Source organism: Tursiops truncatus, chromosome 6, assembly GCF_011762595.2.
Source record: "Tursiops truncatus isolate mTurTru1 chromosome 6, mTurTru1.mat.Y, whole genome shotgun sequence".
Taxonomy (NCBI): domain Eukaryota; kingdom Metazoa; phylum Chordata; class Mammalia; order Artiodactyla; family Delphinidae; genus Tursiops; species Tursiops truncatus.
Genome location: NC_047039.1, coordinates 107,071,548 through 107,092,992, shown reverse-complemented (window position 1 = coordinate 107,092,992; position 21,445 = coordinate 107,071,548). Strand labels below are relative to the sequence as shown.

Genomic DNA, 21,445 nt, shown 5'->3' with positions numbered 1-21,445 from the left:
TGATTAGCTCTGGGACATTAGGCAAGTCACTTTGCCCCTCAGAGCCCCTCAGAGCCTCAGTTTCCCCACCTATTAATAGAGGATGGATTAAAATAGTGCCTACCTGAGGATTAAATGAAATACTGCACAACATGTGGTTAGCACAGTTCTGGGCCCATGGTAAGTTTCAATACATGGTAGCTATGAGTTTCCTTTGGTCTTGGTCTCTTCATCTTGAAACAGGAGATTGAAATGTAAAAAACAGACCATTTTTAGCTCTAGCTTTCTACAGCTGATGACTGGTTCATCTGCACACATGTCTATTTTAAACAGGGAGTTCCAAAAGAGAGGGCAGAGCGTGCTAATACATCCTGATAGAACACCCAGAGGGTAAAACGTGCCCATGGCACCGAATGCTCAGCTGAATGATATAATTCTGACATGAGGCAGGCTGACCTCAACAGTTAGGCAATAGATCTCCTCTTGCTTAAGCATCTCTGGTTTCTGACTCAACAATTCCAGGACATTCCTGAGCTTGAACTAAGCTGGTGGATACATAGTGTAGGAATAAAGACCTAAGTTTGCACCCAAGCTCTACCTCTTATTAGCTGTTCGCTCATAAGAAAGTTATTTAGCTCTTCTGAGCCTTAATTTTCTCCTCTATAAAATGGGGAGAAGAGTCATACCATCACAGGGTTGCCGTGGAAACTCAATGCAATCAGGCATGTGATATACATCATGTGGGACAGCCAACAATAGCTGAGCCCCTACGCTTTGCCAATCACAGTGCTGGACTTGGGGGCTTGTGAAAATGACAGTCCTAACCTCCAGGAACTTAGTCTGGGGGAGACGGCAGATTCATGAATGCATTGGGACCTATCCAGTGCCCACCAGTTCTAGACCCTAAAATCAGCACATCAGGTCTGACAAAGGATTTCTCTGAGAGAGAGCACCTGTCAAAGCCAAAATTTCCAGAATGGTGTGAGAACTTATGGGACCAACATAACAAAGTACCTGAAATCAGAAATGCAGTGAAAATCATGGGCTGTGCAGTCACTATGGTAACACCACGGGGTGCTAAGTGCCCGCCTACAGGCACTACATCTATTAAGGTGGCATGACTGAGTCTGCCTGCAGTAGAAGGGACAAGTTGGACGGAGGTGGGGACGTAAGAGTGAAGGATCTGTAAGAGTTTACCGGGTGGACTTGGGAGTTGGGCAATTGAGTTACTAGTGGGTCCCCAGTGGAGATGAGTCCGTGCAAAGACCCAGGGGCGTGGCCCTAATCCTGGCACCTCAAGTAGTTTGGCTCTCCTGCTTCTTCACGTGCATAATTCAGCCTGGGATGTGTGCATTCCAAGGCTCCTGCGTGCACCCAACCCCTTTCCCTCCCACTTAAGGAAGCACACCTGCATGGAGGGAATGGCGGTGGTTTTATTACAGAGGTAATCTGAATCCACTATAATTTACCTTTTTTTTTTTTTTAAGCAAAGCCTTCCCAAATGTTGGTACTGATTGTCAGTAACTGATTCCTTGTGACTCATCTGACCACTGCACTCCCCACGTGAGGCATTCCCTGCCGAGACTGAGCACCTGGCTACAGAAGCTGAAGGGGCGGGCAGAGCCTGGAGAGAGGCTGGGAGGCCCTGCCCTTTCCTGGTGTTGGACCAGGACATGAGGAAAAGGCAGATGGTCACTCTCAGCCAATCGGCAGAGAGCTCTTATCAGGCCTGTTCTGAGAACTTAGGGGGCAGGTTCTGGTCTTGGAAGACAAAACCTTCCTCTGTGCTCTGGCCCAACAGATTCTTTGCTCTGGGGACATCACTCAGCCAGAGACACTTCTGCAATTAAACACCTCTGCACTCAAGCCTTGGCAGCTCCTAAATCTTTCATTCCGCAACCTCAGAGCCACCTACTCTTCTCCTCATTGTCCGGGCCGCTCAGCCCGCAGCACGCCCTTCCCCAGGGGACTGAGGGATCCATGCCCCTTATCTGAAGCTGCGCTCACCAGCTTGTTCCCAGCCAGACAGTAACAGGCTGGCCCCAGGCCAGGCCCAGGCCTCTGAGAGCCTGAGTGACGGAGGCCCAGGCAGCTCCCGGCTTCCCTGGCGTCTCGCTTGGGTTTTGTCCCGTCTCTCTCAGCTCTGGCCAGACCTAAGGGCATTTCCATTAGGGTGATGCTTGTGATAAGGCCTGGGCCAAATGGCCCCGCCTGTGGCCCTCTCCCCTGGGGGGTCCCGTGGCTGCCGCCCTCCCTCCTCCTGTCCATTCTTCCTCACGCTTACACGTCCCCAACCTCCTCCTCCACCTGGGTGCCCTGTGCATGCACGTCAGTCAGGTCTGCTAAAGAGGAAGGCTGCAGGGGTCACTTTCTAGGAGTCCAAGGAGAGGACAGCGTGGAGCCTCGGCTAGAGCCCGCTCTCAAGGTGGCTCTGGGAGGCCCAGGACACTACTCCTCAGCGCAGCCCAGGCACCGCCGTGCACATGCCAGCCCTCCTGCCACGGCGCCATCCTAGGGACTGACCAGAGAAGAAAAGGCAGTGTGACCACCAGCTGCCACAGTGAGGCCTTGTCTGAAATGAATCTTTAGAAACCAAAAGGAGTAGACATTTCTAGCTGTTTTCTCTCCTGAGAAAAACATAATCAGCTCAGTTTGTTTTCTCAGTGGATAAAGAGGGGACCATAAAATCATAAAATATTAGAGCTTGTTAGAGGCCTCTCGGATCCCCTGGCATAGCCTTCTTGTCCCAGGGTCTGTCAGTGACAGAGCCAACACTGGTCCCTGGACTTGTAACTTCCAGGATATTAAGGTTCAGAGAGGTTAAGTAACTTAGCCAAGATTACACAGCAAGTAAGTGGCTCAGCCAAGGCTCAAACCCAAGGGTGTCTTAGCCACCGGGATACTACACATTCCCATGGAAAGGCTAGGGGGCAACTGGTGTAAAAATCACTCTATAAATGCTTGACTTGACCCCAGGTGCCAGCCGCCTGGGACCTGACTCTCCATCACTATTTCATGTACCAGGTTCCAGGCAGCTCCTTGTAAAAGAGCTGGTAGATTTGTTAGGTTTGTTATTAGAACTCTTAAGGTTCTGATAACAAAGACATCATTACTGTGAAAATAAGATAAAGAAAATAGAATTAAGTTAGCCTCATACTACGGAGTTTCTAAAACAACAGAGCTCTCTCACAGAAAACGTAACATGCACCTGACTTCCAGTAAATGGACCCAACTGAAGCTCCCGATAAATCTGATATTTCATTTGTATCATATCTGGACAAATTGTCTGGAATTACTTCTACTCAGCATTTTTTTTTTTTCCGGTACGCGGGCTTCTCCTATTGCGGAGCACAGGCTCCGGACGCGCAGGCTCAGTAGCCATGGCTCACGGGCCCAGCCGCTCCGTGGCATGTGGGACCTTCCCAGACCGGGGCACAGACCCGTGTCCCCTGCATCGGCAGGTGGACTCTCAGCCACGGAGCCACCAGGGAAGCCCAACTCAGCATTTTAATGTATAGCTAGGTCTGAAGTCCTGATTTCTTTAAATATGTTAACCCTAAATATATAAAAATCAGTAGCTATGATCTGCTCTTGGGGCCACATTAGGTGTCAACCACGCTGCTTCACAGATAACACACAGAAACCACCCATCCCTCACAACAGACGGTCCATGGCCAGGGAGGCACAGGCAACTTTAAGAAGATTGTTTTCCTAGATGGATTTCTCCCCTTATATTTTATTTCCCATTATGAGGTAGGGAATATGTACATTAGACTGTGGTCTAAAATAGAGAACGAGATAGATCACGCGTGGCTTCCATTCCTTCTGGAGGTCAAGCGATGGTCTGTCCAGGTGAGCCCTGCTGGTCCCACATGCGCCTGAGGCCCGGCGGAGGGTTGGAGAAGGGCATTGTGAGGACGGTGAGGGTGACTACAGCCACCAAGCACTCGGCCTTTACGGTCACAGGGCTTGTGGGGAAAACTCAATCTGGCTCTCTTGCCTCCAGAGCCTGTGCTGTTTTCACATGCTATGCTGTCATGTTTCTAGAATGTTATTGTTGAACAAAATAAGACTTCCAAATTCATTACAAACTACATAATCAAGTGATATTTCAAGAACATTCTTTGCTAGCTTCTTCATAAACAAAAGCCCCTTGAGCTTGAGTGGGGTCATCTTCCTCCTAGCTTTGCTTTCTTTTCTCTTCTCTCCTCCTGGGGTACTTTGGAGTGCAGTAGCTCTCCCTCTATTACTCAGGCACTTTGCAGGGAGGACACTCGGCTAAATGCTCAGGCTATTTACAGCCCCGGGAGATAAACCACCAGCTTGTTATTGTTACAAGTGGTGAGCTGGCATCCTGCGGCCTGGAAATCCCAACAATTTGGCAAAATGAACGTAATCTAGAAAATCCTGGAGCTCAGGCCTCTGTGGCCAGCTCACTAGTCACACGAATGGACTGCTGTGGTGAACTGATGCCGTGAATTGTATCATAACCCTGAGATACTCCCCCAGAAAAAATGATAAAGAAAGCAGCATTAAGTGAGCATCATACTACAGTGTCTAAGACAAGGTTGCCAGGTTTGTCGAGCGCAGTGCGTCACGTACTATTGTAAAAGTAACACAGCCCACTTCTCAGTGATCTCAGTCAGCAGCAAGGAGGGAGGGAGGCCAGAGACTGCCCCGGGAACACTGAGACAGCCCCTTCCACCTCTGCAGCACTTCAGCTGCCCCTGAGATGACTCTGGACGAAGAGCGTGTTGGATCCTGGCCCTGCATCTCGAGCTGAGCCAGTGGAGCTGTAGGGCCTGGAGTGCTTTTATGTCATTTCTTCAAATGAATAAATGATTTTCCCTTCATGGATTTTTTAAATAATTTAAGTTAAAATTACTATACATACAGAGAGAATTTTCACTAGGAAAGTTTTAAGCTTAAGTGACAAATATAACAGTTTTTTAAAAATTTCCAAATGTTGAAATTTCCAAATGTTGAGATATCTTAGGTGGTGTGTTAGAGTGCCATCGAAAAGAACAGAAAATCCAACCATCTGGGCCTCCACCCCGGGCATAACGTGCAGGCTTTCTGCTACAGACTGTCCAGGCTTCCCCGGGTAACAGGTTTCCTTTCGCAAGGTTGGGTCTGGATGCTAATTATCCTTTGTTGTGGGGATCCCTGTTTCCAGATGGATTTATTATTATTGATTCTCAAACTGGAAAGAACAGAATGAAGATGACAAAGGGAACGCAGCTCACGGTGGTGGGAAGACGGGAGACGGAGGAAGGCACGGGAGGCGCCAGGTGACTCTCGGCACTAGACTGGGAGGGTCAACCCATGGTCACTGCCCCGAGAAGGCTTCTGCCCCGGAGAAGCCCACAGCCTGGTGGGGAGACAGACCCCCACAATCCCAATACATGCGACAGCCACAGCACAGTACAGTGGAAAGAACCAGGGTGTGGGAGGCAGAGCCAGTTCTAACCCCACGTCCTCTGCTTCCCAGTCGTGTGACCACTCTGCCCAGGGGCTTGTGAGGCTGAAATAAAATTGTGTAAAGCACCTGGCACGTGAAAGGCTCTGGATCCGAGGCAGTCATCACTCTTACTATATTCCAGTGAAGATAGATATGTAAGGCACTATGGGAACCCTGAGAAGGATTGAGTAGCTCTTCTGGGGTTGAGGCAGGCTTCCTGGAGGAGGGGACCGGGAGGGCTGAGGGCAGGCAGATGTGCTCTCACAACCACTGCCACTATCATCAAGAAATCATGAAGATCAGGCCTGGTGCTGGGCAAACGTCCTGTGTTCAGAAAGAGAAAAAGGATGACATACTAGAAATTGCATACCAGTTGGCATGTGGTCAAACCCCAGTGAAATTATAGAAAAGATTATGAAGAGGGATGTGTGAGCATTTGGAAAAGTTAGAGGTGATCAATGAAAGCCAACACAGGTTCTCTCAGAACGAGCCCATAAGCTGATTCCCTTTCTTGGGAAGGGTGAACGGGTTGGCCAACCATAGGAATGACCCCCCCGTCCGCGATCTGCAGGGCACAGTCATGGGTCTGATGAGCTCCTCCACGATGTGCCCGCAGAACAGCTCCACTCAGTCCCATCACTGCGACCGGGGAGCCCAGGGCTTCACCCCACCAGTCCAGGGAGCCCTAGGGAACTGCTCACCTCTGCACCCAGGGAGCCCCCCCAGAGCCCCTCCCAGTCTGACCTCTTTTCTTTTTAAAATCGCTTTAAAGTCTCTGTCTGTCCCCCTGCCCAAGGGTACTGGTGGAAACCTAGGAGTGGGCACAGTGCTTTTGAAAGTGTTCTCTGGGAAGCAATACTGTAATATCTGTTTATCCTGAGGTCAAACAGGCAGAAACAGGACCCCTTCAAGCTCTTCATGGGCCCAAGGGGCTCTTACTTGGGGATGCCTCAGGATGTACCAAGTGCGTTGAAATACACCCACCTCGCACATCTAACATAACTTTTACTGTAAAATTTTTGAAAGGATTTTTATAAGTTTGTGTTTGAAATTACTTGGCTAAGTGCAGCACAATTAATTTACGGTCAGCTCTGGCTTCTCGGCAAACATCAGGCATGTTCAGGAATTCTTGTGAAGTGAGAAAAGTGTAACCTACAAATTGTTTTCAAAAGTCATAACATTTTTTAAGAAGGCTAAATTGAACAATTAATGAATTCGACAAAATGTTACACTTTGTAGAAATTTAATTATATACTTACAAATTTTGACTTTGCAGTTTTCTTTTCATATTTTTTAGCTAACAAATTTTTTTAGGCCTCAAATACTTTTCATAAACTCCTGAAAAGCTTGTCAGCCCCAGGCAGTGTGCTCGGTGTCCGAGGACTTAAAGGGCCTGAACAGCAGGCATGAGCGTCTGGACTCTCCCCAGAAGGACCAGAAACGATACTTAGAACGTCACCGCTGGGGCGCTGCAGGAACTTGACTGAGATGGCTTTGGGAATGTACCGTCTGTTCCTGTGTTAGGTTATTGTTTTGTGCTCTGGTTCACTGAAAAGTGGTGAGTGACATAGAATATATATGTTCACAACCAAAATATGATTTCCCCAGCTGTCTGGATACATGAGACTCGAGCAGCACACGTGATTGCTCCTTGCCCCCTGCACTGGGTTTCGGCTGTCCTGCCTCACCCGGCACGCCTGGCAGGTCCTCATGCTGGCCGGGGTGGGACTCACGCCTAAGCAGGACTCACACCTAAGCAGTTGACATGTGCCCTGGTGCTCAGATTATTCATTTGGGTCAGAAAATCCAATTTCAACCCAACTAGTCATTTCTCCTGTTAGAAAACTGGTTCAGGGAGTGGCCAAAAGACTTGTTAGAGGCAGACCATCCATGAGAATAATAGGAAGCAGCACACGGCTCTCATATAAGAGCAGTGCTTCCTGGTGACATCACAGAAGCCTCTCTGCAGTGCCCACATATGGACTAAAACACCCCAGCACCTCTCCCGCAGGCCACAGGGTCCTCTGTGTGGCCTCAGGTGGTCAAGTCTGGAGACGTGGGCTTAGGGGGTAGAGAGGCCTGTCAGGCTGCTGGCCGGCTGTGTGGCCTAGCCCAGCTGACGGCCGGGAAGGACTCTGCCCCTCTCCTCATGGCTCAGGCGCAGCAGGGAGAAGAGGCATCACTCTGGCCCACACAGGCCCGACGTCTACCCACTTCTCAGCTCCTGGCCGCGGCCAATAGGCCTGGTCAGATATTCATGGGGCCGCACTTCCCTAATGGAGGGGTGACTGCACTGAAAATTGATGCAGTTGGTGAGCCCGTTTCTCCACTGGGGCTTGGGTGGGCATCAGGCTGAAGGTGGTCTGCCTCAGACCCACAGGGAGGACACCGGAACTAGGAAGTTACCCGTAGGTCTGGGCTGGCTGCGGGCTCCAACTCGGCTTTACCAGCAGGCCCTACGCTGAGGGTATTGAGCCCCAGAGCAGCCAGCAGTAAGTGGCTTCTGGCTTCCCAGGAGGTGAGGGACCCTGTGTGCCAGATTCCTCTGTCAGGAAACCCAGTGAGGAGGAAGGGAGCAGGGATGGGACTTAGGCCCCCAAACCCGATCGCCTCCAACGCTCACCAGACATTGGGGTCTGGGGGCCCAAGATCTGTAAACTCTGTGTTCCCACTGCCGACGTCCCTTCTCCCCAAGGCCTCCTGACTGCAGGGCCTGTGTGCCTTCCACACCCTGTGCTGCTCCTCTAGGGAACCACACAGACTCGGCCCGGCCATGGCAGCCGCGCTTTCCTTCACGTGGAACGTTCTGGCTGCAGCTCCGCCGACAGTGTAAATATACTCTTCGCAGAGATGAGGTCGGGGCGCTCCCTGCACTCAGAGCCTTGTGCCGCTGAGTTAGTGCTGGCCTGGTGCTCCGGGCAGGGCTACCCTTTCAGAAGGAGCGCCAAGTGAAACACTGCCGGGTACTCCGCGCTGCTCCACTGAAGATGCAGCTTCACTGACCAAAAAAAAGGTTTCCATTCTTCATTCCCATTAGTCTTTGTGGCCCTCTCTACTGAAGTTCTGACTTTCACAATATGCCTTTACGGAAAACATCCATCAGTAAATAATCTTATACTTAGTCTTGGAAATCCGAAAGCAAATACAGTCGCTTGTTTGGGGCTAGGGGATGGCGGGGAGTGGACAGCTTCAAAACTACCAGCTTTCATCTATCAAAGGAAAGAAAAAAAGAACCCTCTCTGGCACCTGCCGTGGTCGGCCTCGTGAGGGGTGCTGTGTTCGGGAGACCCTCAGAACAGGTAGGGTTCTTTCCGTCTGTTTACAGAAGAGATGGAGGCTTAGTAAGGGCCTGCCCAAAGTCACTGTGAGGAGATGCGGCCACCAAGCTTTGAGCTAAGGGCTCCTGACTCCAAGTTTGGGGTCCTGTCCCCAGCACACAAACGCTTCTTGCACAGATTCCTGAGTCAGTGTCTGACACCTCGGCTGACCCCGCAACAATGACACTGTGTATACGTAACAGGTGTAGATTTCTCATCCGAGGAGGATGTTCTGACTCGGCTGTTTTAATGGAGCCGCGTGATAATCTTACTGCTGCCGTTTTCTGCTGCTTTATCATTTTACTGCTGCCAACTTTTCAACACCAAGTATTTTTCTGACTAATTTTCATCCATCATTTAATTTTCTGACCTTTGCCACTAGTGCCTTTAATAAGAAAAGGGAACACGTTTGAATGCTGGAGATCTTCTAGAGCTCTGCAGGGGCATCTGAGAGATAACTGTCTGGAAACATCCTTGATGGAAAGTCCTCAGTGTCATGTGAAGTGAAGGATGTAGATGTATGGAGATTATTTTTTAGTAACAGCAGAAAATACTAAACATGTCTACACTATTTTGCACTTACTCCATGATTCTAGAAAGCATGTCATACCTAAAAAGCCTTCAAGGAAAGAACTGCTAGATTTGCCTTTTAAAAAAAGGAAAGGAAAGATTCTCCATCGTAAGAAACACTAAAATAGTTGTAAAATAGTCGAAATCGTTGTAAAATGCGCAAAGGACACCAAAAGGTAAGCATAGAAGAAAAACAAATCAAAAATTTAAAAAGGCATAACACTTTGACAGAGAAGAAGTATACGTTCTTATTTTTCTTAACCTGGCTGACCGGCAATGATTAAGACTAGTTGTAGGGACACAGAGAGAAGACAGCCTGGACCCCTACCCTGGAGTCCACTCCGGTTGAGGAAAAGGATGAGGGCTTTCGAGCGTGGGCTCTGGACGACCACTGGGTTCAGATACCATACCTGCCCCTACCGGGAGGGAGTGTCACCCAACGTCCCCACGCTCCAGTTTCCTCATCTGTAGAGTGGGGAGACTACTAGCTACCTGGCTGGTGTGTCAGGAAGATCTCGGGTATAAATGCATGGATGGGGCACGTAGTAAACGCCCAACACGTGTTGGCTAGTAGAAGTATTTTATTGTTACTACCGTTCCAGTCAAGCCTCTCTCAGAGGCAGGGTTTCATAATCGGGGGTTTGGAAGTCCATTTACCTTCTGATTATAAGCAAAATTGTGTGTCTGTGCATCTTTCTAGTTAGAGGGTCTGGAGCTTCTTCCCCCAAACTCTTAAAGGGATTGGTTGGCTCCAAAACATTTAAAAATACTTGCCTTTTAAAAACAGCCCTTTGTAGAAATGTCAAAGGTAAAGCTGGAACCACTCAGGGAACCCACACAGGTAGCGTAGGATGGGAGCCGCGAAGCTGACCGGCTACCCTCCTGGCGTCCTCGAAGCTTCTCCCCATGTGGCGCCGCCTTCAAAGCCGGCCTTTCAGCCTGAGAATCCATGGAGCCCCATGGCGGCTCTGCAGGAAGAGGCCTGGCTGCTCGTTTTCAGTTGGGTGTTATTCTGCAGGCTTCTGCCGGACCTTCTGTCACCAGCTTCCGCATCGAATGGCCTCTCCTGTGCTCTGACTTGGTATCGAGCTGGGAGGCCTCCCACGCCCGCTCTGTGCTCTGCTCCAGCTGCCGGAGACAGACTCCCATTCTCTGCTTTGGTCCCCGGGGCCACGGGCTGAACACAACCAAAATCTTTCTCTCCTTCATGAATGTTCGTTCTGGAGGTCTGGCCTCCCCTTCCCAGGACGGAAGAGGCACAAGGCAAAGAAGGAAGCAGCTGCTTGTGCCACATCTGCTACCAGGCGGGTGCTTGGGGCCCTGGCAATCCCTTGGGGGAAGGAGGGCTGGCCAGCAGGTAAATGGCTGGAGGATGAAGTCTGGACCCAGCCCCAGATAGCTGTCAGCGGTGGGCACCCACGCCCACCTTTCTTCTCGGTGCTGTTGAGCGCTGGGGACAGAGGGGTGAGCAAGACAGCCCCCACCCTGCCGTCAGGTTCCAGGTGGGGATGCTCACGCCCATCTGTGAGGCCTCAGGAAAAGCCCGCTTGAGGTGTCCAACAAAGACCAAACCCAAACTTGTCCTGTTTAACCATCAGGTGTGGACTAATCCAGCCCAAACACAGCTAGGGAGGAATGTGAGAAGTCTGACCTACACAGGAAAAGCTAAATGCACCCGTCCCTGATGCCTGCCCTTTCCGCCCTCCCCCACGCACAGGAAGGACAGGATTCTACAGGAACTCAGGCTGAGAGAAAGCTGGTGAAGTCAGCTCCCCACTCGCTGGACATGGGAGCAGCCCCCGCCTGCCCTAGGCTTCCACTGCCCGGCACAGGACTTGCTGGGGCTGGAACTCAATAAACAGTGGTTGAATAAACATACACATTAATAGAATAAGATGGAATTTTCTTAGGACGTTTGTTTAGGATTGTTTTGAAGTTTAGGATTGTTCTTAACCATTCTCAGTTTAGGATTGTTTTGAAGAGAAGCTATGTGTGGTGATTTTATTTATTGTAAAATACACAGTTCAATGGCTAGGTCTTGGAAAACTTCGGAAGTTTTCTCAGATCAATAAGGAAGAAGCCAGCTTATTTGGCCCTTGGTGACTCAGGTTTGTACCCTCTTGCTGATGTGACCAATGTCCAAACACAGGAAACCACCAGGGGAAGTGGGGGAGGGGTGTTGAGAGACCTACGGTAGTGACACCCATCCCTTCTGACTGGGCTGCCCAAGCTCGGGGAAGTCACAGATCACAGAACCCCTCTCGTCTCAGTTGCAAAAGAGAGTCATGGATTGGAAGGTGCCCTAGACACCATCCTTTGAGCGCATGGACCTCAAAACATGGGCTCTGAGCACCTGGCCCTCGGTGAGCCTCCTTTGGAAAATACAGATCGAGCTGAACAGAAACTTGGTCCCCCCTAAAGGTGTTTGGAGGCCAGCATCTGAATCCCAGAAATATCCCGAAACCTCTGGCTACAGATTCTGGGCATTGTTTGGGCCCCTGTGACCCCCATGGAAGTTCACTTACTAAAAACTGCAACGACTGTCACCAAGCACCGTCGCGGGCGTGGAGTCAGCCGTGCTGGGAGGGGCAGCGAGCCCGGCTCACTGACCGGGCAGAGCCCGCTCGGTGCTGACGGACGCTGCTGTCTCTCAGCAGGCTCACATCTCTTTTTGCTAGTATAACCAACTTAAAAGAAAAAATCACTCCAGGAACTGCACACAAATGATCCAAGCAATCCTTACAGCCCCAACGAGGTAAACATGATCTCCCTTCTACAAACCGGGGAAACCGAGGGCTTGGAGAGGTAAGGAAGCTCGGCCAAATCACACCACAGGGGAGTCAGGGGTGAAAGTGCGCCCAGGCCCCTAGCCTGGGCTACCCAAATCAGGCCCCTCACCCTGCAGGTCTGTGGCTTCCAGCTGGAGTCCTGCCCGAGGCCGTGCCGCGCGGGTCGCAGCCAGGGGTGAGGGGAGGGGAGGACGTGGCTCGGCGGCCAGGCAGCAGGGAGGTCTGTGACGGCCGCACACCTGTGTCCCCAGGCCCGTGGAGAGACTGCCTGCAGGCCCTGGAGGATGGTCATGACACCAGCTCCATCTACCTGGTGAAGCCAGAGAACACCAACCGCCTCATGCAGGTGTGGTGCGACCAGAGGCATGACCCCGGGGGCTGGACCGTCATCCAGAGGCGCCTGGACGGCTCGGTCAACTTCTTCCGAAACTGGGAGACGTACAAGGTGAGGACTGCCCACCTGAGGGCCAGGGCCCTCGGAAGGAGGTGCCTGCTGCCTGTCAGGGCCTGTGTGGCCCAAGGGAGGAGGACACTGACAGGGCCATTTCTGCAAACCCCAGGGTGGGGGGGACCAGCCGCTCCTTCGCTGCCCCACTAGCAACTGTCGCAAGACAGAGACAGGGGTTCAGACCACAAAAGCCCCACGAATGGGGTGGGACTTTCGAAATGCTGGGGTGCAGTAGCCCCTCACCCCAGCCAGGTGTGGGGAGCACCTTGGTCCCAGCTGGGGCTCTCAAGGGGAAGACCTGTCCTCAAAGCCCAGAAGGGGCAAGTCCTAAGGCTCCCAAGCCCCGGGAAAATCTCCCACATAGCCCGTTTTGGGGAACTGTGGGAATACTTGGGTCCTAATTCCAGGGCTCATCCTCTGGGCTCCCAATTCCTGGGAAGTTGAATGCTCTTCCTTGTAGAAGGAAAGGCTGCAAGGGCTCCACCCAACACCCATCTCGCTCTTCTGAACAAAGAAGTGGTACCGAGGACGCGAGGGCAGCTGAGTTCACTGACACCTGCCACACGCCAGGCGCAGCGCTGGGTGCTTCCGTTCATTACCTCCTTTGCTCTCACATCGACCCCAGGAGGAAGACAATGGTCTGGACCCAGTTTGCAGATGAAAAGGTGGCACAGTCAGGAAGGGGGAGAGCAGTGAATACAGCCTAGGCCTCTGACACCTGCAGAGCCGACAAACTCCCTGGACCACGACACCCACACGTGGCTTTGCCATGCCCCGGTCCTGTCCTGCTTGCCCTCCAACCCACCTCACCCTCACGCACTCTGGGACCCTGGGCCTCCCCAGGCCTCAGTCCACCCACTCTAGGGAGGATACTGATAGTACCTAGTTCACAGAGTTGGCATGAGGGTTAATAAAATGACCTACGGAAAGTTCTGCCGACAGTGCCAATATACCGTAAGTACTAACTAAATACTAGCTATTATTATCATTAATGAATCCACCTATTTTTCAAGACTTCAAGTGGCCACCACTCGGCTGATGACACCCAAAAATACTTGGAAAAACTATAACAAATCCCCTGGATTCTAGACCTCGGAGGGTGCTCAGGTGGATGTGGCATGCCTTTGTCACAGCTCACACCTGTGCATTAGTTTACATGGGACCCTCACACACAGCCCCTTCCCAGAGAAGGGAACAGAAGCTCAGAGAAGGTAAGGGAATTGTCCAAGGAACTCATGTTGCATGCCTACTGTGTGCTAGGCTCTTAATTTACCATATTACGTGTGTCCTTATAGCAACCCTGCAGGGAAGGTAACATAGCGTCTCCCACGTTCACATGATGACTAGCATGAAACAGGCACTCTCTAAATAGTCTTGAGTGTTGCATGACTGAGGCTCAGACAGGCAAAGTGACTCATCAAGTGACAGCCAGGTTGGGGGAGTGGGGGATTAAATGCAGGCCTGCCTTCTGCTCTGCCTGTTTCCAGGCCTCTCTGTCTGGCGCTGAGCAGCTGACAGCCGGGCCCTGCTGGCTGAGCGCACTACATATTCCTCAGTAATGCTTGCCCACGTTTTCCCCAGCAAGGGTTTGGGAACATCGACGGCGAGTATTGGCTGGGCCTGGAGAACATTTACTGGCTGACGAACCAAGGCAACTATAAATTGCTGGTGACCATGGAAGACTGGTCTGGCCGCAAGGTCTTTGCAGAATATGCCAGCTTCCGCCTGGAGCCTGAGAGCGAGTATTATAAGCTGCGGTTGGGGCGCTACCATGGCAACGCCGGTGACTCCTTTACCTGGCACAATGGCAAGCAGTTCACCACCCTGGACAGAGACCATGATGTCTACACAGGTAGGACCGGGGGAGTCACACCCAGGTGCAGGGCAGGGGAAAGAGGTCAGTCAAAGCCGAGACTCTGACTCCCAGGCCTAAGAACAGGAAGATCCCAGGGCCCAGCTGCCCAACCCTGCTCCCATCCCCTGAAGGCCCGCTCCTTTGCCCTCTGCCCACAGATCCCCTTCGCAAGGCTGGGTCAGCATGGCATTTACAAAAAGGGGAAGGTAAAGAGGTGCACAAATTACATATCTGAGGGCCACTCTGGGCCAAGCTGGACATTGTACTGGGCTGTGCACTGCATCACTCCCTGCCTGAGGCACTGGGTGTCACGGCGACATGTCCCCATGTTACACCCTGGCTAACAATGCTGCCCCACCTCCTACATGCCTGTGCCCTCTCTGGGCCCGTCTCCACATCTGGAAATAAGGACATACCTACGTAGTGGGGTGGTGAGAAGGTGAGAATGTGCCTGAAGTGCTTTGTCTGGGACTTGGCGGAGTCAGGCTCTGAGTGGGTGCAGTCTCTACTGTGTACTGACAATGCAGTGCTATGGGAAGCTATGAGAGGAAACCAGGTAGGAGAGATGAAACGACCTGTCCAAGATTACATGCCTCAAGTCCAGGTCTTTATTAAACAAAAAAACAAGGGAAAAAACAAAAAACTGTAAGAAACACACACAGTCCAACCCTGAGTCCAGACATCAACCCCCCACATTCATCTCAAGGCTCCACACCTCAATTCCTTGAGATGAGGGCCCCTGGGCCCTCGCTGGCTGGTCCCTGGGGAGCCAAGCCCGCCTCCAGGCCAAGGCTGTTCTCATGGGCAAACCCAGCCCCCTCCTGCCCCAGCTCCCTGATAGGTCCCACTCTAAAGGCCACAGCCTCCCCTTTGAGGACTGTCCCAGGTACCACCTGCACTTCCTTGGCAAGCCCGGCTGCCTACATCCTGAGAATGGATCCCCACTCCAGGTCACCGACACCTCTACCTAGGGTCAGCAGTGCAGAACTGACCCAGCTGCAAGGGCCCCGAGGAGGCAGTGTGTCATCTGAGGCCGGGGCTGCTGAGGCTTCCAGAAGAGCAGGGCAGGAAGAGGACCCTCATCAGAACTGTCAGACTCTGGGGACAGAGAGGCTGGTTACAGCATTTCTTGAGGGCCGCTATGGGGAGCAGGGAGCAGACTGTTCTGCGACCCCAACTGTCAGGCCTGTCCAGCAGCAGGGTCAGTGGACGTGAGGCAGTGAGCTCCCTGTCCCTGGAGGCATGAGAGGCGAGCTCAGGAGGGGCGTCCACTGGCTGATGGGTGGCTGGCTGTGGCGCGCCGAGGGTTCTGCCCTCCAAATCCGATGCTGCCACTTGGACCTCGTGGCCTCGGGTCATGGCCCAGAGGGGCCAGAAAAAAACTTTGGGAAAACGTGGGCTGCTGGGGCTCTGGGGGGTGCCTGGGGCTGAGTCTCCTCTTGGCTTTCTGCCTTAGCCGGCCTGCTCCCTCCTCACCTCGCCCCAAGGCCTCTCCCGGAGCAGAGCTGCCCGCCCCATCGGGCCCCCAAACCCACAAACTTGACCGGGCAGCCCTTCCCCTGAGTGGGGTCTCTCCTGGGGCCTGACAATGTCTTACCCCTCCCTCCTGGTAAGGGCGATGCCCCTGCACGCCTGCTTGTACCTTGCCCACACTTTTACTGTTGTTCCGACTGTTGTTCCGAACTGCTTGTCCTTGGCAGCAAAATCCAGCATGATATGATAGTGCCAGAAACTTTATGAAAATATCTTGCTTTTGTGGAAAAAAAAATTGTTTTTGGCTGGAATACAGACTTGGGAGGAATAGAGGAACATTTCATCTTAAACACTTCCTTTGTCATTCTATAAAGACTCTTGATCTAATAGTTTCAGCTCTTAAAAAACATTCCTAAGAAAAACTGGCCCTCTACCCGCCCACCTCAGGTCATTTCTGTTTTCCTCCCTGGTGCTTGCTCTGCAGCGAGCCCTGGGCTAATCCGTGGCCTCCTTCGGTTCCCACACGGGTCCCGTACTGTGCAGGGGCAGCACGTTCATCCTTATTTTACCGTGAGAATTCAGTGGCTCAACAAGGTTAAGTTGCCTGCCCAAGATCACAGAGCTCGTTAGTCAGCAGGCAGGTCTGAGGCCCCGTCCCCTCCCAGGCACCCTTGGTCCAAATGCCTCCACAGGGGGTCCCTCAGAAGCCCGCCGAGCAGACGGTGGACACGGGTAGAACCTCCTCCCTGAGACCTTCTCGCTCTTTCTCTCCTGTAGGCAACTGTGCCCACTACCAGAAGGGCGGCTGGTGGTATAATGCCTGTGCCCACTCCAACCTCAACGGGGTCTGGTACCGCGGGGGCCACTACCGGAGCCGCTACCAGGATGGAGTCTACTGGGCTGAGTTCCGAGGAGGCTCCTACTCACTCAAGAAGGTGGTGATGATGATCCGGCCGAACCCCAACACCTTCCACTAGGCTGGCCCCCCTCCTGACCCCTCGTGGCTGCCAGGAGCCTGCCCGGCTGTGCTGGCCCAGCCCAGAGAGCGCCTCCTTCCAGTTCACCTCAGGACTGGGAGGACTGCGATGCTGGACTATGATTTCCCAAGTCACTGCGGCAGATAATACAACTGAATCCAAGCGGTATTCTCTGTTGCTACTACTCTTCTCCACATCGGACAGCCCCTCGTGTTTCCAGACAGGACAGGACGGCAGACAAGTCTTTCCTTAAATAAATTAAGCCCCAGCAATAAAAACACAACTGCAAAACACCTTCATAATATACACGTGTGTGAGCCGACCTTGTGCACTTATGTGTATACCATGTATATATGCATTTAGATATATACACGTGGCGTATATCTAGATACATATATAGGTTTGCCTTATATACCTAAATACATGTATATTCAATTCTCAGATGCTGAGGCTGTTAACAACAGCTCTGCTCTTAGGAGAAGAGCAGTTCATTCATGTTGTATTACTTGAGTCTAAGGGCAGATCACAGACTGTGTAGCTCTCATTCAAAGAACAATCCTTGGCATCCACAGGCCTGGATTCTTCCAGGACTGTCTACAGTACTATTCTCTCACATAGGGGTTCTCAACCTCCTTGCTTAAGATCCCCCTTGGCACCTAACCCAATTTCAAAACCCCCATCCCTCTTTATTTCTGTACTTCTCCTCATTCTCAGGACTTTTCACCGCCCACCCATCCACCCACCTATCCATGTATTCAATGCCATTCAATTAAGTGCCTTCCATGCTCCAGTCCCCGGCCACTTGTGTTCCAGGCACCTTTTCTGCTCTTCTCTATTCCTTGCCTACTTACTCCTCACCTTTTCTGTACCCCTGTGCTTTCTTTCCAGGCTACATTCCTTAGCCTCTGAGTAGGAAAGCATGGACTCCACGTGGTCAGGAAAGGGAAAGTCAGGCCCAAAAGCTAACTCTTGGCCACAAGGATAATGGTATTTGTAGTCTCGTATTTTCCAGTCACAGTTTAGCCTCCCTGTCATTTTAACCTTCACAGAAATAATAACCTACCTTGCCAGCAGATATTCGATTGAAGAGAAGTCATCATCCAATCGTTGGGGGCCCCAAATGGCTACATACCAAAGGTCCCATGCTCTCAGGCCAACTAGTGTCCACATCTCGTCTCCAAACTACACTTCCCCGGAGATCAAGCACCACAAAAATGAGAACTGGCCACTCGTCGTGAGTTACTGAATAACCAGGGGCCACGGAGCCCTGGGTCAGCGCATCACAGTGCGGCGGCTTTCTTAGTCCTGTTAGCCACGGAGCATCAGGCTCGGTACTACCAGGACTCTTGCCAAGCAGGGAGCAAGGGATGAACAAGAAGAAGAGACCCTCCTAGAGGGCACGTGGGTCGGGGTGGGAGAGATGTTGGAACGTTCGGTACTGTCCACATCTGGCTGTGTGCCTATTACCTCAGCAGTCTCACAAAGTGTTCCATGTAGCATGTTTTGTGTATATAAAAGGGACATGTTTTTTTTTTTAATATATTCTCAGATTATCCTTGTAATGACACATCTGCAATAAAAGCCATCAGTGCTATTTGGATGTATCTACACTGTGCGTTATTGTTTTAGAATGCCTTCCTGCGACCTCCGATACCAGAGCCTCTTTGAGTAAAACCAGGAAGAGATTCATCCATGGAAATCAATTAAATCACACTTTCCCTATCCCTGGTTTCCAACTCTGCCCTGTGGAGTCCCACGACAGTACCTCAGGCCAAGATGGCTTCCTGGAGCCCCACCTCCTTACATCTAGCTGCGTCCTGGATGTCTCTGCCAGACACAAGCAGTGCAGTCAACACCTGAAACACCTTTCCCCAGGTCTGGTCTCATTTCACCATCTACTCAATTGCTCGGGTGAGAAGCCAGAACTCCTCCCTCCCCCTGGCCAAGGTCGACCCACCCCTCCGTGCAAGGCCTCTTCTCTGCCTTGGTGTAGGCCCTCCTGCCCTCTCCCCTCGACCACAGCAACAGGCTCCCCACCAGACCAAGGAGGCCTGTGCCTCCACCTCCCTCGTCCCAATCCGACTTCCACACTAGCTGCCAGAACCACCTTCCTATAAAACAAATCTGTCGGTAGGGAAGGTGCCTCTGGGCCTGATGAGAAGCCCCAAAACCATAAAGGAAAAGACGAAGGGATAGAACTAAAGAAAGTCCTGACTGTTTTGCCCTCTGAAAAACAAAACAAAATAAAACATGACTGAGATTGAAAGGCGAATATTAAACAAGAGAAAAGTATACGATTAATATTCATGCTACACCAAGAACTCTTTCAAATTAAGAAGAAAGATACAAACACTGTGATAGAAAACTTGGTAAAGCGCACAAACACATTAGAAGACTCACAAACGGCCAGTAAACAAGAAAAGAGGCCAACCTCAGTAATCAGCAGAGTTGTACATTAAATCAAGCATAAACCATCACATGGTGCCTAGCAGACTGGCAAAAACGAAAAAATGTCAATCTCCACATTGACAAGGGAATGGAGAAATATGTACTCTATGCACTCTGGGTGGAAGTAAACACTGATTCAATCATTTTGAAGAGCAGTCTGGCAAGAGCAGTTTGGTATATATCAAAATTTAAAACGTACTTAAACCTTTGGACTCACCAATCTCTCTTCTTAATGACAAAGTAATGCTGCCCTATGAGAGCCTTTTCTAGCAAAGTTGTACTGTGGAGAGACTGATGTCTACTGAAGCCTACTATGTGTTTGGAATTGGACTTGTGTCTCCTTACGTGACCTCACGGCAGCCTGTGTAGGAGGGACTGTTCCCCTCACTTCACAGAAGGGGAGAAAGTGAGGCTCACAGCCAGACTGCTGGTAAAATGCCCCAGCAGGAGTTAGTCCAGAAGGTTCTAGATGTCAAGCACTAAGAGTTCTCAACTCCCTTCTCCCAACTGCCTAGTCAGTGTTGGGGGTCACAGTGGAATCTGGACACTACTAGGTGTCCTCAACCTCGGCCCAGACCACACCTACCCCCTCCCATACCTGGAGTCGGGTGTGTGGGATGCAAGGATTGACGGCAAAGGAAGATAGGGCCCAACCTTACCAGTCACTGGTCTTATGTCCAAACCCCAAAGCAGAGAGCTCTGGAAAGCCACACTAGACAAGGGGGAGCAACCCTTTACTAAACTAGCTGGGAACCAAACAAAAGCAGGGCCTGACGCCACTGGTTCTCCAACGCCACACACCCTGATACCCAAACCTGGGTCTTGGTCAAATCATACCCCAGCTATATGGAAGGAGAGGGAGGCATAAGCCCATCAGAGATGTGGAACCCACTCTCCCTGAAGTAAAATGGAGGAAGGGGAGCAAGTTTACCAAACCAACAGCATCAAAGAAGAGAACAGGGAGACTAGAGGGCTGTGCTCAGGCGCCACGCCTGGTGCCCAGGGAGTCGCCCCCCTGCCGGCAAACAGCACTCGGCACAACCAACACACATCAACAGTCCTCCTCGCCCATCCCGCCTGGGGACTTCTAAGGCCTACAGTCATAGGTGTCCTACTGTTACTAAGGTCTCCATGGTGAGTGCCTCTGCAGACCCAGAAGGAAGTCAGTGACACCTTGATCAGTGGAGGGCACCCACCTGCTGGGCTCGTGTGCAGAACACGGCAGGAAGACAGAGATGTTCCCCAAGCAAGTGACACTGAACAGGGCCCCCTCCCCCCGAATCTTGCCAATTTGATCCAGATTGAAAGAGAAACCTTTGAACTACTGCAAACACTGGGGATGGGAATCCATGATGTTCATACTCCGCAGATGCTCTTTGGGAGCTCAAGGGGTCCCCCCGATCTCCCAAGAGCACCTCATCTGCTTTATACAGTCTGGTAAAAACTCTCAGTTATAGTAAAGGAAAGCTAGAGAACTGGATTAAACCAAAAAAGGAACATTTTAAGTGTAACAAAATCTTAAACAGGCACTCTTTCAGCCTCGGTTTTTTCTGAGTCTCGAAAGGCTAAGGACAAAATCATAACTGATAAGAGCTCCCACGTTATGGACCAAAAGATGCAAGACCCTCCTTGCAAGAGGGAGGCCCCAAACTGGCTCTGCAGCATTAGCTGGTTGCCCACCTGCAGCCTGTGTAAGAGGCACAGAAAAAGTATCCCGGGGTGGGGGGATGACTCGTCCCCATGATATGCTCCCCCCTGCCACCACAGGGAGGGTAGGTGTTCCCCCTCCTTCAATCAGTGAGAGGAGCTTCCAGGGACCATTCCAAGAGTCTAGCACTACCATCTGACTCACACCTCAAGTCTGCAGGCCAGACGTGGAGAGCAGTAAGAAGCGGGTACTGCGCTGGGAGCAAAGGGCAAGCCCACCGATGGGGGCGGGGAGGCAAGGACACAGTTCCTAGGAACCAGAGGGCAGCCTGGATGGTGAGGAGGGGTGGTGCATGAGACCCAGGAGCCAAGGAGGGGCCATAAGTGGTCGGCTAGAGGAGAAGCACTGCCCCATGGAGGGAGCTGAGTCAGAGGTGCCCCGAAGGGAAATTCTGAAGAAGCAGCAACAAAGAGGGAGAAA

At 51.6% G+C, this 21,445-nt stretch overlaps 2 protein-coding genes across 17 annotated transcripts in view; one reads left to right on the top strand and one right to left on the bottom strand.

The window, feature by feature from the left end:
- ANGPTL2 (angiopoietin like 2) overlaps nucleotides 1–18,463 on the top strand; it is a 33,835-nt gene extending 15,372 nt beyond the window's left edge. Inside the window, exons 3-5 of the mRNA XM_019949203.3 lie at nucleotides 12,368–12,561; nucleotides 14,146–14,416; nucleotides 16,670–18,463. Coding sequence (XP_019804762.1) covers nucleotides 12,368–12,561; nucleotides 14,146–14,416; nucleotides 16,670–16,869 — 665 coding nt within the window. The 3' untranslated portion in view covers nucleotides 16,870–18,463. The remainder of the gene's footprint in view (nucleotides 1–12,367; nucleotides 12,562–14,145; nucleotides 14,417–16,669) is intronic.
- Nucleotides 1–21,445, bottom strand: part of RALGPS1 (Ral GEF with PH domain and SH3 binding motif 1) — a 290,080-nt gene that overhangs the window by 111,826 nt on the left and 156,809 nt on the right. The window lies entirely within an intron of this gene.